This window comes from Oratosquilla oratoria, chromosome 22, assembly GCF_046742065.1.
Source record: "Oratosquilla oratoria isolate Oo_2021 chromosome 22, ASM4674206v1, whole genome shotgun sequence".
NCBI classification, from domain to species: Eukaryota; Metazoa; Arthropoda; class Malacostraca; order Stomatopoda; family Squillidae; genus Oratosquilla; species Oratosquilla oratoria.
In genome coordinates, this window is record NC_134798.1 from 7,501,801 (window position 1) to 7,519,830 (window position 18,030).

At 43.3% G+C, this 18,030-nt stretch overlaps 1 protein-coding gene across 4 annotated transcripts in view; it reads left to right on the forward strand.

The window, feature by feature from the left end:
• tsl (membrane-attack complex domain containing protein torso-like) overlaps positions 1-18,030 on the forward strand; it is a 108,869-nt gene that overhangs the window by 51,439 nt on the left and 39,400 nt on the right. Inside the window, exon 1 of one of the 4 annotated variants that reach the window (XM_076205565.1) lies at positions 8,796-9,545. The exons of 2 other annotated variants lie outside the window; for them this stretch is intronic. In XM_076205565.1, the coding sequence (XP_076061680.1) occupies positions 9,499-9,545 (47 nt within the window). In that variant the 5' untranslated portion in view covers positions 8,796-9,498. Of the gene's footprint in view, positions 1-8,795; positions 9,546-18,030 lie in introns of those variants that run through there. One more of the 4 variants, XM_076205566.1, reaches the window with a different exon arrangement.

The following is an 18,030-nucleotide window of genomic DNA, read 5'->3' on the forward strand; positions in this document are numbered from 1 at the left end:
ATATATATTGCAAACAGGACTGCAGATACAGTAAGTCACCTCTACCAAATACTTAACTCTTTAGCGTTTACGATGGTTAATAAAATCACCTGGCGACAACAAGAATAAATATGATAGACGCTGAAGGATGATGCTTCAAGGACAATCGCTGGTCCTTAGAAGACAAATTCTTCTTCGCGTCGGGATCTCTTCTATTGGGCGACCCGCTGTCCTTGCGCTCAGCTTTGGCTACATTTTCTGGAGTACCGAACCACGAAAAAAGAAGAGACAGGAGCACGCACACGCACGAAGATACACACACACATACGCACAGACACACATACAGTTATGTCATACTGTGTCGTCACTGCACCACAGCATGATATTACTGTGATATCACCGTGACATAACTGTGATATGAAGGTATTACTTTACCGTTATGTCACCGTGACGTCACAGTATAAGAAAAATGTAAGAGGGAAGGAGACGGGGCTGAGTGAAATTGGTATGCAGTGAGGGAAACTGATTTGTAAAGACAGATGCAGAGAGATGGAGAGAGAGAGAGAGAGAGAGAGAGAGAGAGAGAGAGAGAGAGAGAGAGAGAGAGAGAGAGAGAGAGAGAGAGGGGGGGTGAGAGAGAGAGAGAGGAGGTGGATGGGATGTCTAATATGCAGATACGCATAGATAGATGCAGATAAATAGAGATAGACGCAGATAGACAGACAGAGAGAGAGAGAGAGAGAGAGAGAGAGAGAGAGATAGTGATCGATTCCCACCCAGAAAAGGGAAAAAGTGATTATCTTACGGAGTTGTGAAGAGCATTCTTGTTCCGTAAATTCCGCCTGCGGACAATCAATGAACTCGGCATAAAGACTCCAGGTCCTCGACAAAAACTCGTCCTTATGAGATGTACAACTGACGACTGACCCTTTTTGTCGCCTCCTGCGTCCTTCAGGTTGGTCTGCGCACTGACAGCCCCCCTCCTCCTCCTCCTCCTCCTCTTCCCTCCTTCCTTGTCTCTCCTTTCAGGTCTCTTCCTCTTCTTCCCCGTAGTTTAATGTAGGGTATGTGACCCATACAAATCACGTAGTAAATTGCATCAAGGAGAACTACCAATCAACCTAATTATGGATAAGTACTTGGGAACGGGGCTTACTGGCGTCATTATGCAATGCGGGCGTGGACTTTAATGTATTTTTTCTAGTAAGGGATCTCGTGAAAGCTTCTTTGAGACATAGTGATGAATTTTGATGATTTTGGCCCGGGAAAGGAAATCTACAACGTCAGAGAAGGTCTGCTTTCTCCCCTTCTTCGTTGGCTAGTGAAACACGAGAGGCATAGAAACTGATTGTTCGGGGCATGTGAACAAATGTTTGTTTAAGTGCATATGTGAGTGTGTGTGAATGTTTGTGTGTGTGACCATACTTGTGTGTGTGTGTGTGTGTGTGTGTGTGTGTGTGTGTGTGTGTGTGTGTGTGTGTGTGTGTGTGTGTGTGTGTGTGTGTGTGTGTGTGTGTATTCACTTGGTCTTTGGATCACGTGTTGGACTCGTGATCGATAGCTATTTTCCCTCCTGGAAGAGAGCTCAGAGCTCGTAAGTCCGATCTATGGGTAATGCTATGACCTTGCACACACACACACCCCCAACTCCCCGCCCACGAGAGTTGGAGTAACACCCCTCAGCGCTGCGATACTGATATTATTTCAGCCCCGGGCGAGAGTCGAACCCGGACCTCCGTAGTGGCAGGCCAGAGCTCTAGCCACAGCGTGTGTGTGTGTGTGTGTGTGTGTGTGTGTGTGTTGACTTTGGTCACGACATCTATTACTCTCCCGAACTATGATTAATACTGTGACCAAAAACACGTGCATACACATGTTCTCTCTCTCGCACAAACACAAAACCTCTTGCCCAATAGAGTTGGCTGCCGGTTTACGTGGTGTTTTACTTTTTAGCCCTCGGCGGGCACCATACTCAAGATAGCCTGTTTATGTGCGAGTGCATGTTTCTGTGAGGATGTCCATGTATATATATATATATATATATATATATATATATATATATATATATAATTTACCTAGTTGTATTTTGCGGGAAGGGGAGCTACGCTCGTGGTGTCCCGCCTTTGTATCTCGCAGTGTCTAGTTTGCTTTTAAACTCATGAATGGTTTTTGCGCACACTATTTCCTTGTCCAGTTTGTTCCAAGTGTCTACCACTCTATGTGGAAAACTGTTTTTCTTCAGATCTCTTCTGTAGCTATGTTTTTTTTTCTTTCCATGTCCTCTTGTGCTTCTCCTGTCCCAGTTTAACAAGTCCTCTCTATCAAGTATTTCTGTGCCTTTCATGATTCTGTAGATGGTCAGTAGGTCACCTCTCTCTCTTCTTTGCTCCAGAGTCGGTAAATCTAGTTTAGCCAATCTCTCCTCATATGACAAGTTTGCGAGTGCAGGTGCCATTTTTGTTGCTGCTCTCTGGATTCTTTCTATTTTCTTTATATTCTTTTTGGTACTGGGTGACCACAATGTCGCCGCATATTCTAGTCTAGGCCTTATCAGTGTGACCAATATTTTTTTAATCATTTCTTCGTCCAAATATGTAAATGCCACTTTTATTGATCTTAGCAAGTTGTAGGATTCTCCAACAATTTTGTTTATCTGTTTGTCATAGGACAAGTCGTTTGAGATGATTACACCCAGATCTTTTTCGGATCCCTCCTTCTTTACCTCCTTGGTTCCAATTTTATATTGTCCTGATATTCTGTTTTTGCTTTTACCAAACTCCATTATGCTACACTTCTTAATATTGAAGTCCACCTCCCATTTCTGACTCCAGTTCCATACTTTATTCAGGTCTTCCTGCAGTGATTCGCAATCCTCTTCAGTTTTTACTTTCATTAACAGTTTGGCATCGTCAGCAAAGAAGCTCATGTAACATTTCACATCCTCATCCATGTCATTCACATAAATAGCAAACATTATTGGAGCTAGTACAGATCCTTGCGGTACTCCACTGATCACCTCTTTCCAATCTGAATATTTTTCTCTGAGCACTACTCTCATCTTTCTACCAATCAGGAAGTCCTCCATCCATTTTAGTAGAGTCCCTTGTATCCCTCCTATATGTTCGAGTTTCTTTAATAATTTTTGTGTGGTACTTTGTCAAAAGCTTTTTGTAAGTCCAGGAAGGCACAGTCAGCCCATCCATTCCTTTCTTGCACTATGTCTATTAATCTTGAGTAGAAACATATTAAGTTTGTGGTACATGATCTTCCTTGTCTGAACCCAAATTGTCTTGGGTTTATTATATTGTTGTCTTCCAGGTGTTTTACCCATCTATTCTTGATGGTTTTCTCACAAATTTTGACTATAGTGCTTGTTAGGAAGACTGGCCTATAGTTAGTTGGTTCTTCCTTGTTTCCTCCTTTATATATTGGTACAATGTTAGCGTTTTTCCAGTCTTTTGGTATCTTCCTTCTTTGAGTGAGCAATTTATCATGTTATGTATTTTGTCCGTTAGTTCTTCTTTGCATTCTTTTAGAATCCAATTTGCAATTCCATCCGGGCCATGTGATTTCCTGACGTCAAGGTTTGATAGGTGTTCTAATATTTCTTTTTGTGCTATTGTTATGTCGCTCATGGGGGGAGATCGCCTTTCATTACCTTCGTTCCAATATTGTGTTATCTCTCTAGTGATGATAGAATTAAAAAGATTTTTCATGATTTCGGCCATTTCTAAATCTTCTGTGTATTCTATATTTCCTTGGCGTAGTTTCACCATTTCTTGCTTGTTTTTAAGTTTACCATTCACGTATCGATAGAATAGTTTGGGTTGCTCTTTGCATTTATCTATAATATCCTTTTCATGGTTCCTTTTTTCCTCTCTTCTCACTTTAACATACTCATTTCTATAGTTTATATAGACTTGCCATTTTCCAGGTTTTTTATCTTTTCTCCACCTTTTCCAAGCTCTGTCCCTTCTGTCTTTTGCCTCACTGCATCTTTTGTTGAACCAGCATTTAATGCATACTCTCTCTCGCTTCTTCTGTCTTGGTACGTGCGTACGTGGTGGCATACTAGTCTGAAACAGCAATTAAATGAAAGTCCCGTCAACAGCAAATCATAAAAGGCCGGCGTCCGCTCCGGAGATGGGGCGATGACGTCACTGTAGAGAGGAAGAGAAAGAAACGCCCCCCCGCACCCTAGGCTCCTCCCACCACATCCATCCTCACTCCACTTTCTCTTCTACACTCCCCTCCCCTCCATATCTAAGTTCTTCTCGCTCTCACTTTGTGTCTGTGATTCACTACTGTTTTGGTTCACGTGTTGGATTTGTGATCGACAGCTATTACCCTCCCTAATGAGAGCTCATATATGATCGATCTGTGGGTACTGCTGTGTCCTTAACCTCCCCCCCCATGAGAGTACCGACTCGCAGCGCAGCGATGCTGGAATAATTTCAGCCCTGGGCGGAATTTGAACTCGGACCGCTGTAGTAGCAGTTGCGAATGCTAGCACTGAGCCGCCGAGCCGGCCGTGTGTGCATGCGTGTATGTGTGTGCGTGCGTGTATGTGTGTGTATGCGTGTGTGTATGTGTGCGTGTATGCATATGTGTGTGTATGCGCGTGTATGCGTGTGTATGTGCGTGCGAGTATGTGTGTGCGCGTGTATGCGTGTGTGCGCGTGCGAGTATGTGTGTCTATGTGCGCATGTATACGTGCGTGTGCGTGCGTGTATATGTGCGTGACTAGTCATTCTTGCAAGTAAGGGACGGTGGCCACCGTCCACTGAAGATACTCAGAAATGTTAATTCAATGGAAGATATATGACCTTTTGACCTCTCGATCTTTTAGCCTGGACCTGTTTTAAGGTACGATTTATTATTCAACGGATAGGTTGGATTCCGAGCCTAGGGATGGATTTCCTCCAACCTTGGAGGTTTTGGGTTGGAATCCAAGCCTAGGGACGCCCAACGCAACTCCGTTGTAGTCCACACCTCGGAAAAGATCCGAGGGAAATAAACTGAAGATGCATGTTAATAGTATTCATATTTACGACATAGCTATAATATATGTATACAACTTATTCAGTAATAAGAGATAGATTATTTAATAGTATAAAATTATCTTGATATAGAAAATAAAATTTATGGAATGCTGCAGTATGTAAACATTGGTCAATTTTCTTACGTGCGAAAACTTTTCTCACCATTTGCTTGATATCTACACTTTTTGCCGTGATGGAATGAAATATTGAAATTATCCATGCTCTAATAGGGAAAATGCGACTACGAGAGATGCTTTGGGATGTGGGACACCCCGACTATATTAAGAAATAATGATAATAGAATCTCTCAGTGAGTCAGCCCTTCAATTACCATTTCCTGTGGATAACAAATATCCTCTGCCTAGTGCTCGATAAGATATGTGTGTGGGTATGTGTGTCCATATGTGTGTGTGAGTCGCTCAAAATTATTTGGGATAAAATATTTGAGAAAGTGGCATAGGCAGTGGCTCTGCCCATAAAAGTTCCTCATTCTGGATAGAGGAACTATGGGTGGGAATTTCTATAAACGGTAAGGTTGGACTTAGGTGTAACCACCTATTATAGGATGAACGAATGCAAAAGTTGGACAGCAAATTTATTGTCGACTAGTGTAGCCCTACCTTTGGACGCGCACGCGCGCACGCATATATATACACACGGCTCTTTCAGTAAGCTCGATCAAAATCCTGAGGAAGGTAGACCAGCAAATCAGTTCGTTTCAGTGGAGCTGTGTCAGCTATGTTGTTCCCCATTCCGCCACCTCAGCTCCCATAAAGACAATGACTACTGTCCCGTTGCAGGCGTCAAACGGCGACTGGCACCACACAAACATGCACGCACGCACGCACGCACGAACATACACACACACTGGGTGACCCTTTTGTGTCTTACTCTGCCTGTCGCCAGGCTATTCTTTTCGTCTTTTGGACACCCTTAGGCAGTGAAAGGGCTAGAGCTTGCCTCTAAGAACACTTCCCTACCAGGTGGCCCTCTTCCTTTTACTCTGGTTGCCGTCTATCTATTTCATTTATCTTCGTGGCACCTTTCAATCAATTCCATAACTCTTTATGCCATATTCTCGACGTATATGAATAACTCCAGTGGATTTAGGCTTTCTTCTTGGCTATGATAGCTAATGTGACGATTCTTTTAGACCAACTTCCGTGCGTGCATTCTGTTTAAACAGGTGATCGTTTCCAAAGTCAAGAGAAAGAGAGACAGACAGACAGACAGTGAGTGAGGGAGAGAGAGTGTGAGAGAGAGGGAGCTCACACTTGGATGTACGTAGTTGCGCCCAAGTCCGTCACATTTGCCCTATGTGCTCAGACTGTCAGGGCAAGTAGAAGTCACCAGTAGCTACTGGTTTGCACCCGCTCATGGATGTATCTTTCAGGTACCGGTACTTTTGTTAGTGACTGTACCTCTCGGGTACCGATACTTTGTTAGTGCTTGTACCTCTCGGGTTCCAATGCTTTTGTTGGTGACTGTACCTCTTGGGGATCGGTACTTTTGTTAGTGACTGTACTTCTCGGGTACCGATACTTTTGTTAGTGACTGTACGTCTCGGGTACCGATACTTTTGTTAGTGAATGTAAATCTCGAGTACCAATACTTTTGTTAGTGACTGTACCTCTCGGGTACTGATACTTTTGTTAGTGACTGTACGTCTCGGGTACCGATACTTTTGTTAGTGAGTGTAAATCTCGAGCACCAATACTTTTGTTAGTGACTGTACCTCTCGGGGATCGGTACTTTTGTTAGTGACTGTACCTTTCGGGTACCGGTACTTTTGTTAGTGACTGTACCTATCGCAATGCAGAGAGCCTTGGCCTCCTGGCGGTGGCGTCACGCTGTACGTTGGCAGTCGTGTGCGGGTTGCCTGCTAATTCGAAATCTGCATATCACACACTGAACAACAACGAGACCAAATGTGTATATGCATGTCATGCAGGCATGCTCGCGTGTGTATGTGTGTTTGTGCTTGTGTATGCGTGCGTGTGCTTGAGAGGATAACCGCCGGAGTAAACAGGTCCTTAAGCATAAGCCTGCATACCTTGGAAAACAGAAACTCGTTTCTATCCTACCAGAGCCTATGACCTATGCTTGCATGCATACACATATACATATACACTTGTATGTATGTCATTGAGTACATACATGTACTTGCGTATATACTCACACATACGTACAATCATGGAGTCATGCACGGGTATAATAAGCGCGCACGCACGCACACAACTGCGAGTACATATTGCATACACGTTGCATGCATTTGTTTACTGCCGTCCTGCAATTACGGCTTCCTACGCATTTTCTCATGATAAACAAGCCCCTCCGACGGTGTCGATTATGTTTGTTTATAAACAAGGATTCACGCCGTCTCCCTCACTCTTTGTGTGTGTTAATGTATGCACGCATGATACGTATATCTTTTTGTATAAATGCATGTTTATATTCATGTGTGCATGGGATGACAAGTTTATACATGAATGCGTGTGTGTGAGGCGTGTATCTACACGTCCATTTGTGTCTACACATTTATTAAACAAGTATACGTGTGCGTGAGTGAGTGAGTGCGTACGTGCGTGTGTTCCGTAAGGTCGTTCAGCGCTCAACCCGCCTCTGCGCGCGGGAAGCGAAGAGTACGTCCACGGCGCACTCGCAGTCGGGACGTGGTTGGGCTGGGATGCCAACACTCCACTTGACGGGCCTGTGTCTCTTCGGCACTGTTCCTGTGCTCGTGGTCCTACCTTAGCTTCACCTGGCGTGGGAGCCCAGCGCGCACCAAGGACCATTCCTATAACCTGCCTCGACCGTCTTCCCCAGTGTGTGGATTAATTGCGTTTTCTCAAGTGATGTTTTGAACTTACGTGGAAGGAGGTTTTATCTTCAGTGTTGTGGTAGTATAGCGGAAACCAGTGTAAGAACAGAACATACGGAAGGAAGTGTTTCAAGAGGTTGTTAATGGAGTAGCAAGGACTCTGGAGAGTCTGTTAAGACAGAAGAATAGCGAATGATAAGACTCCAAGCAACAGGTTCTCGACTCTTGGTGACTTGTTACCACAGTCTGCTCATCGATGTACATGTGTGTTGTTAAGTAATAGCCACGGCAAACTTTAAAGAATTATTTTGTTTATTCAGTGTTATAATAAAGAACAATCATTCAGGTGTTCAGCTGAAGTAGAATGATGAAATTTATTATGTGGAACAGATCAGAAATAAATTGACCGCTAATAATAAGATTATTTGAAAATTCAAAATTATAAAAATTGTGTTGGGATTTAGTGATCGAAAGTTCTCATTATCATATTCTTATCATTCAGGAAACTAATATTTCTGTTAAATGAAAAATTAGAAAATTCTGAAATTTGATCCAAATCGCTGAACTGAAAAATTGGAAACCACAAAATAATGGATACAAGACGAAGTGTTGTGAAACAAAGGTGAACTAATCGTCATTGTTGTATTACAAACATCGATACAAAAATAAATGATCACAAGAACTTGAAAATAGTTTTACATTTCAATTAAATTAAGTGATTTTATCTTAAGTGCGAAGAGATGACGTCATATCGTTTGATCTAAGAGTCGTTCTTTGTCGTGTTCTCGTGAAAAAGGCAAAAGTCGACATAGAGAAACCTCAGTATTGTGTAAAGGATTGCCAAAATAAATAATTAGCAGTTCGAGAAGTGGCGGAAAACTAATAAAGTGAAAAGGAAAGTAACAAAAACGAAGAGAGGAAAGGAGGAGAAGGAGAGGGAGGAGGAGAAGGAGGAGGAGGAAGTCAAATTGAAAAGGTGAAGATGACGAGAGTGAACGAAGTATAGTTTAAGAGATATCAAGAAAACAAATAGAAAAAAGCGAAAACAATTATGAACAAGTGAACACTGTGAAAATATATATAAACAAACAAACAAAAACAATTAGAACAAATAAAAGTCCCCCCCCTCGATACAGACGCTGACAACTGGACAAATATGGTGACCACGGACGCACTAACCGAACACCGTTAACCAAGGACCGTTAACCATCGGTCTGGTGGGAACAGAAAAAGGGTTGACAATCAGCATAACTGATGAGAATAAACTACATCTCTATCAAACAAATGATCCCGTCCAGTCTATCTGACAAGTTACTGCAATCTAATACCGTTAATTCGATTGCTCTGAATAATAAGTTACCATAAATGCGTTCAAGCTCAACGTAGAAATTACACAACGAAACATATCAATTACTTGCACGAAAATACGTCTACCCCAAGTACGCAACTGATATTTATTCTTGACTTAAGCCAATACTTAAGTGAGAACTACTAACCATTATCAGTATTAAAGTGATCAATAACATCATCAATCACGCAGTTATTGAAAGACCCCATTACGGGCGTGTTATTTAAGAACCCTGCGAGGTTTTAAAGGAATATAAAGATCCTCTAATTCTGTGGACATCTTGTTAGTCTTTATTAAATTGTGCCACCATGGATGAAGGACCAATATGCCACCGACTGCAGAGCTACATGACAGCGTAAGTGTCACGGATATGACATTCATTAAATTTAAACATAAGTACAGGTATTATGTTATTTCCATGTTGCAAAAATAATTGTGTCACGTTCATGCAATATTGCAAACGTGTTTCATCGATCAGTCAATTAGCCATTTCGAGTCCACTGTTGAAGAAATACATCTCATATCTTAATGGTATGGAAAAGACGTTTCACTGCTACGTTTTTGTCCTCCTAGTAATAATAAATGCACACGAACAAGTACACGTACACACACATGCACACACACTCTGTGTGTGTGCATGTCAATCACGAGTCCAACGCGTGGTCCAAGACCATGGTGAATCACACAAACTCATGCGTGCGCGCACACGCACACACATGCGCGCACACAAACTCATGCGCGCGCACACACGCACATGCACACACATAAACTCATGCGCGCGCACACACACAAACTCATCCGCGCGCGCACACACACAAACTCATCCGCGCGCACACACACAAACTCATCCGCGCGAACACACACAAACTCATCTGCGCGCGCACACATGCACACACAAACTCATGCGCGCGCCCAAGCACGCATGCACACGCACACGTGGCGTGTTCTTGGCACGCGGGCGCCGCATTGCAAAATCCTGCTCTTGCCCCGTTAGTGCCACACTGCAAAGGCGTGCAGTGCCAGATGAGGCCTCGACCCCTTTTGCACGTTGGCACGCTTTATAGATCTCCTGTGCAACGCCAGACAACTTCAGGATGGTTCCATTTTGGAACGAGAAGAGGTTCAACAGAATAAAATCACCTGGCGCCAATGAACGTGAAACAGGGTGCGTCGGTGCCAAATGAGTGCCTGGCTGTCACGCGCCCACAGCCATGTCATGTGGGGGGCAGAGCTGCCATCTGGTGTCTTAGGTTGTTACGATGGTATTTGAATGTTATCTAACAAACAAGTATACACACATATACACGCGCACAAACACTGTAGAAGTTAACTTGTCAGGTGACCCTGACTATATGTTCATGTTAATACATTCGTATGAAAGTAGAAAAAAAAAAAAAAAAAAAAAAAAAAAAAAAATTAACCAGGGCCTATGGCTGCCATGGTGTTCCTTCAGCAGAATAAATTATATCAGTCGATCCTAACATTACCGTTTTGTGCATTACAGCACCTGAACTTTCCTGAAAGCCGTCTGAACCTCCTGAAGTCAGACCACTTTGCGGTAGGCTCCAAATGCTTAGTGCTCAGTGTGGTAGCACCCTCACACCAGGCTAACGTATGGAGTTGTTATGATATCCTGTGTGGTGACGCCAGTTTTGCTTCTGTAGTGACGTTTTTGAAATTCGTGTTGTGATGTTGTCATGACGTATTTGTAGTTACGTAGTTGTGACGCATTTCTAGTAAAGTAGGTGTGACGTAATTCTAGTAACGTAGGTGTGGCGTAATTCTAGTAACGTAGGTGTGACGTTGTTCTAGTATTATATAGTAGTTGTGATGTGGTTCTAGTAATGTACAGTAGTTGTGACCTGGTCCTAATAAAGTAAGTGTGACGTGGTTCTAATAACATTGGTGTGACGTGGTTCTAGTAACGTAGGGGTGACGTGGGTCTAGTAACGAAGGTGTTACATGGTTCTAGTAACGTAGGTGTGACGTGGTTATAACGTAGGTGTAACGTGGTTCTAGCGACGTAGGTGTGACATGGTTCTAGGTACGTAGATGTGACGTGGTTCTAATACCGTAGGTGTGATTTGGTTCTAGTAACGCAGGTGTAACGTGGTTCTAGCGACGTAGGTGTGATTTGGTTCTAGGTACGTAGATGTGACGTGGTTCTATTACCGTAGGTGTGATTTGGTTCTAGTAACGCATGTGTAACGTGGTTCTAGTAATGTAGGTGTGAAGTGATTATAGTAACGTAGTTGTGACGCGTGAGGTGACGTCAGTAATACATTGACGATCGGGCTATCTTATCCCCATCATTATTTTAATGTTTGAATGTACTGTACGTATACATTTACCGCCGCTTCCGGGCAAATTTCTGCGTTATTTTTTTTATAATAACAGTGGGTCATTAGCATACAAAATGTTACATACACGTTACCACCACCAACAAGAACAACAACAAGATAATAATAATGTGTCTCGATCGACTGAGACTGCGTTGAGGCTGGGGGTCCGCCTCTCAGGTGAACCAAATCGTCTGGTTTTGGGAGATCTGAATCTGTTACCAGCGCGTCACAGTATAGCACGAAAATATGGAGAAAAGGAAATCTATTTCCTTCTCAGTGCCTTCCATGCAGAGTACACGACTCCCCCTTCCCCTATGAGAGGCCATTGAAATCCTCTCACACGTATCGACTTTATGTCGTGCGTCGTCCACGACATAACGTCGTACTCTCATACAGCCATGAGTGTTTATAGACTCTCACTTCACGACAACGACCACATGCGAAATCCTTCATAGACACCCATGGATGTTTGAGAGCACGACGTCGTGTCGTGTACGACGCACGGCGAAAAGTCGTTACATTTGAAACAAAATGAAGTGTCTGCGATCCACAAATCAATTTTCAATGTCTGTCTTATGTCCGACAAATTGACTCAATGGTGTGAGAATCGCAAACGGAAGCGTAATTGGATTCTGACGTCAGCTATCCATATACGGCATGAGTTTATTATGACGTCACAACTCATTTAATCACACGATGTAATCTTGTAATCTCCCTACAACGAACTAGAGAACGTCAGCCTCTGTATTACTTAAAAGTGGTAACGTTGGGGAATATGAAATACTGTATCTGAAATGTCTATATGTGATTTATTGTGGTCTTGGATCATATAAAGTTCGTGACCAACAGCTGTTATCCTTCCATATCAGAGTTCAGAACTCGTATATATGCTGATCTATGGGTAATGATATGAATACGCACACACAAAATGCACCCACATAGGTCCTTGCCTACCAAATTTTGGGTGCTGAGTTAGCAGTCGAGCGAGGCACCATTACACCAGCAAGTCTGTGTGTGTGTGTGTGTGTGTGTGTGTGTGTGTGTGTGTGTGTGTGTGTGTGTGTGTGTGTGTGTGTGTATGTGTGTGTGTGTATGTGCGCGCGCCATCTGCTCCCTTGCTTGAGGCTGTGTGCGGCATTTCCATTGATGCGGTGATTCGCAACACAAGAACCTGGCAAGTGGCACTGATGCTCGGACCACCGCGGCTCTGACATTTGCCAGGATGTCGTTTCAGACGCCGCTGCCGATCCTGTTATCGTTACTAATGTCATACACACACACACGGAGAGAGAGAGAGAGAGAGAGAGAGAGAGAGAGAGAGAGAGAGAGAGAGAGAGAGAGAGAGAGAGAGAGAGAGAGAGAGAAAGAGAGAAGGAGTAACGCTCGTTGGGTAACGTCTCTTACTCTCCCATTTATCATAAATAGGCTCAAATTCTTGTGTGTGTGTGTGTGTGTGTGTGTGTGTGTGTGTGTGTGTGTGTGTATTCACCCAGTTGTATTGAGCTAGATAGATGTATTATATGCGGTTGGAGCTGTGCTCTTGGGGTCGTGTCTCTGCCTCCATTCATCAAAATTTGCCATAAATTCATTTATAGCTTTGGCTTGGTTATATTTTCGTTTGTGTGTGTGTGTGTGTGTGTGTGTGTGTGTGTGTGTGTGTGTGTGTGTGTGTGTGTGTGTGTGTGTGTGTGTGTGTGTGTGTGTGTGTGTGTGTGTGTGTGTGTGTGTGTGTGTGTGTGTGTGTGTGTGTGTGTGTGTAAAATACAGCATAGACGCTCCTAGCGCTTCCCTTGGCAAATGGGAGCCAAAGACATGAAAAAAATCGACTGACGAAGGCATTGATATAAAAAGTACCTGCACAGGCGGGAAAAGGTGGGAGGGAGGGGGAGGGTGTAGGTGTGTGTGTGTATCTTGCAAGTCACTTGTCAGTTACTTGTCACTTGGCGTCCACTCCACTCATCTGGACAAGGTCGGCTGTGTCGGTCGAAGTCAGACCGCGACTGAAACCAATCTCGATATATTTCGGTTATTTGGCTAATTATTCATCTATTTATTTCTTAACTTATCTCTTTATTTATTTATTTATCTATATTTATTAATATAGATTTCTGTAGATGCTGGTTGGTCCACTTATGAGTTTGTATAGTTTCGTGAATGTATGTGTGCATGCACGTGGGCACGTACACGTCTACATTTACGCTCAGTGTACACGTGTAGCTCTGCATGTAACATAAAAGACAGATGATACAAAGAGACAGTTTCTCTCTCTCTCTCTCTCTGAGCTCAGTTGACATGGGAACTCAAGTATGACGACCAGACGGTTCAAAGTGACCTTCCCACATCGTCCAAGGACATAGTGTACATTACGACTCATCATCACGTCGCTCTGAACACTAACCTGTTGGTCACGTGGGTTTGCCCTCAACCGAATAGTTGTTAAACCAGAATAAAATCGTCACGAATAGTACGGACGTGGAATCATGGAGTCTATAATAGCCAGCGCTTCTATCCTTGGGGGTAAAGTTTATTCTCCATCATAAATGCAATACGAGTGCCCCTGGTCCATAGGGGTGTCGCCTTCAGATGAATAAGATCGTCTAGTTTCGTGCAGAAGGAAATCAACGAAGTGTGTTGAACCATAAAGGGTTAACCTCTCCAATTCAGTTATCTAATTAAATTGCTATGACAAGGGTGCTACTAGCGTAAGCGGAAGCGTGCTGGTCTCTCATTCGCTTAGTTGTCGGTTCGAGTCCCGCACTTCTCTCAAATTCCTAGAAGTAACTGTTGCTTGCTCCGACAGTCCAAGCACATAGGGCAAAGGTGATGGCTTCGGCCGCAGCTACGCGCTTCCCGGCGGAGGTTTGTCAAAGGGACGGACCCCGGCCCTGTCCTAGCATGAACAGGGGTCTCGGTCACTCAAGTCCCTGTCCAGTCTAAGGTCGCCCTCTCAGCCGAGTAAAATCGTCTGGCGTCCAACAGAAGTCCGTCAACGTGTTGAAAAAGTGAAAAGAAAAGAAAAAAATATATATATATATATACTGTATATGTATAATATAAATACATATATATATATATGTATGTATATATATACATATATATATATATGTATATATATACATATATATATATATATATATATATATGTATGTATATATGTATATATACATATATATATATATATATATATATATATATATATATATATGCATTCTGTTACCTGTTTTTCTCTTACAAGAAACCCACGACCCCTAGGCAACCGGCTGCGGCCACTATTGAACAGATTTTTTCTGTTGCCAACGGATTATACTCGCTTTAATTAAGATCGTCTGGCGACGACCATGATAATTGGCTCCCGAATTCCGCCGAACTTCGGACGAAATCTCACGACCTGGTTGCGAAATTTCGCGTGGAATTCGCGAGTCCACCCGATTAAGTGTGGCGCGGTCTTAAAGGGTTATCTCACTGTGCTATTTTCCCTCCGACTGTTGGAGCAGATTTGCAGCTCGCAGCTTTCATGAAGGTATCTGATACGTTGGAGGAAAATAATTTATCTCCAGCATATCAAGTGTAAATTGGTGAAAATGTAAAATAGTTGTCATAGTTATTTTACGGCGGAAGAAGTTCTGGAGGTGTGCGGTACCGCCGATTAATCGGAGGTTGGAGGAAAATTAGGCCACGGTGATGACCCCTTATAGTCCAAACAACTTCATTCGGTTTTAGAGGGTCTGTAGACTTCACACAAGTTCGTTTAATGATTTTGTTCTGCCTAACATCAGGCGATTGTGTTCAGCCTCGAGGAGGAACCTCATATCCGGAAAGTGGTGGTATGCAGAGGAAGAGGAGGAGGAAGAGGAGGAGAAGGAGGAGGGAGAAGATCAAGGACAAAGAGGCAGAGTTGGTGTGGATTAGGTCCTGGGTGGAAGGGGGGTTCGTTTGGGGGATGCTGGTCAAGAGGTTTAGGGATTGTGGAATGGGAGGGGTGGGAGGCTGGGGGAGTAGAGGCCCCAAGGGCAAGGGCAACTCAAGGGTAACCCAAGGGCAAGCGTGACGTAAGCATGAGAGGGAGGCACGAAGAATTCGAGGAAGAGATGGAGGGACATGAAGTGGGTTAGAAGGACAAATGATGATAGGGAAGGGGTACAAAAAAGGTTCAGGGAAAGGGACAAGGAAGCTTTAGGGATTGTTAGGGAGGGACACAGATGGGTCAGGTAGGGGCTGAGAAGGACAACAATAGTAGGAAGGGGCAATAATGCAAAAAGGGGGCAATGGTTTAATGGGTGGTTCGGAGAAGGGAAATGATTGATGGGCAAGATGGTACTTCGAAGGCTAGGGGCAGAGACAGTGAACGAGAAACAGGGGGAACTAGTAGCATCCTTATCCCCCCACCCCAAATCCCTGCTCACTTTTTTTCATAGGCAGGTTGAGCCTTCAGTGATGGCTGGGATAGTAACCCTTTCCTTCGGGGGAATTCCATTGTATGACATCATCATGCCGAACAGGGAAAAAGACACCTGACCGGCATGCGAAGACCACTCCGCCTTCGCCTCCCTCCTCTAATGCTTCTGTGTGTTTTGCTTGGGCAAATATTGGGTGATTTTATTTTTAACCTGGGATTGATGCATTTACTATTACTTTCGCTTCATACGTTTTGTTCCGGCTACGCTTTCACTGTGGTTGAGGGTGTTTCTAGTCTTTACATGCTCGCTACCCAATATCACGTGACAAGCCATTTATTTTTTATCTTTATATTTTATATATTGTGTTACATACTTTGCATTACCGTGCCCCATAGTGTCACATTTTCCCTCAGTTCTCAGAATTTTTCGTTTTTTTTTTCTTATAGCTTTGTTATCCTCCCTAAAATGGCCATGAGGGATTCGTTTACTATCAGTTTGGGACCCTTTGGCTGGTGAATAAAATCGTCCTGGTGCAGCCAGAATGAAATATATAAAGTGTGTGTGTGTGTGTGTGTGTGTGTGTGTGTGTGTGTGCGTGTGTGTGGTGGGGGGAGGGTCTAATCCAGAGGTGGGGAACCTGCGGCCTTGTGCGGTCTCTATGTGGGACGATGAATTGTAAGGTGGCCTTGCACAAAAAGGTTCCCCACCCCTGGTCTAATCCTTGAAAGTGTAAATCCAAGCCTTCATCCTTCAATACTCGCTTTAGCAAAATGTCTTCAGTAGCAGACCTAACTTCTTCAATTTAGTATATAGTAGTGGACAACGTCAAATATAAGATAAAAGAAAACGCAATATGTGAATAATGTCTTTATTCGAGGTACTGCGCTTCGTTTATTTCAGCTTTACCAAGGACATAAACTTAGTTAACAACTCTTAAAAAGATGGAGTAGACCCTCGGAGAGACGATAGAATTACTTGGTGTGGGACACTTGCCCATACGTTGTGGGATTATGTATGGCTACAGTGGCCAGGGGACGTTTGTCCACACGGTGCAGATATAATCCCACGACGTATGGGCAAGTTCCCCCAAACCAGCTTCCACCCTCCCCTTCCCCGTCCATCGTGGTGTCACTGTACATCTACTTAGTTTGTAAACTACTTCCTCCACCTCACCCCTCCTGGTTTTAATCTGCAGTCCTTCTTGTTTTTATTGGTCCATTTGTAACTTTGAAGTATTTGCATTCTCATATATTCCCTGCTTTCTCTGCCGATTCTCTTATAATATTCATGGTGTCTTCATTGTTTTTAGGATTAATTAGTTGTTACCAAAGTCTGCGTTCTTGATAAAGGTCGGAGGAAAACGTTCTACCGGGAATGAGATGAAGTTTACCGTCTCATTGTGTGTGTGTGTGTGTGTGTGTGTGTGTGTGTGTGTGTGTGTGTGAATCACCATTGTCTTGGATCACGTGTTGGACTCGTGATCGACAGTTATTTCCCTATCGGAAGGGAGCTCAAAGCTCATATATGACCAATCTATGGGTAGTGTTGTAACCTTACACGCACTCACACCCAACTCCCAGCCCGCGATAGTTGGAGTAACGACTCGCAGCGCAGTGATACTGAAATTATTTCAGCCCTGAGCAGGATTCGAACCCGGACCTCCGTAGTGGCGGCCGGGAACTCTACCAAAACTGGAAAATGCATGGTTGTTGAAAACGAATATTATTTGCATAAAGTATATTTACAGAGAGATATACGGCGAAAAATAAGACTTGCTGTCACAGGGCAGGTTTGGACGTCCACCGTATTACAAAGGATTACAAAGGCGGGGCATGCCGACAGGAGACCTTTTGATCTATATCTAGGTCGGATGCGAAAAAAAATCATATTAATAATAAAATAATAAATAAAAACTATAATAATGTAAATAACAAATAAAATACATAAATAAATGCATAGGTATAGTTAAATAATAAACAAACAGGTAAATAGTAAATAATAATAAATTGACATATAACTAATAATAAATGAAAATCAGACGGACAAATGATAACATAACATTGCATATCCCCCCTCTCGGTAACACATCTCCACATCCCTG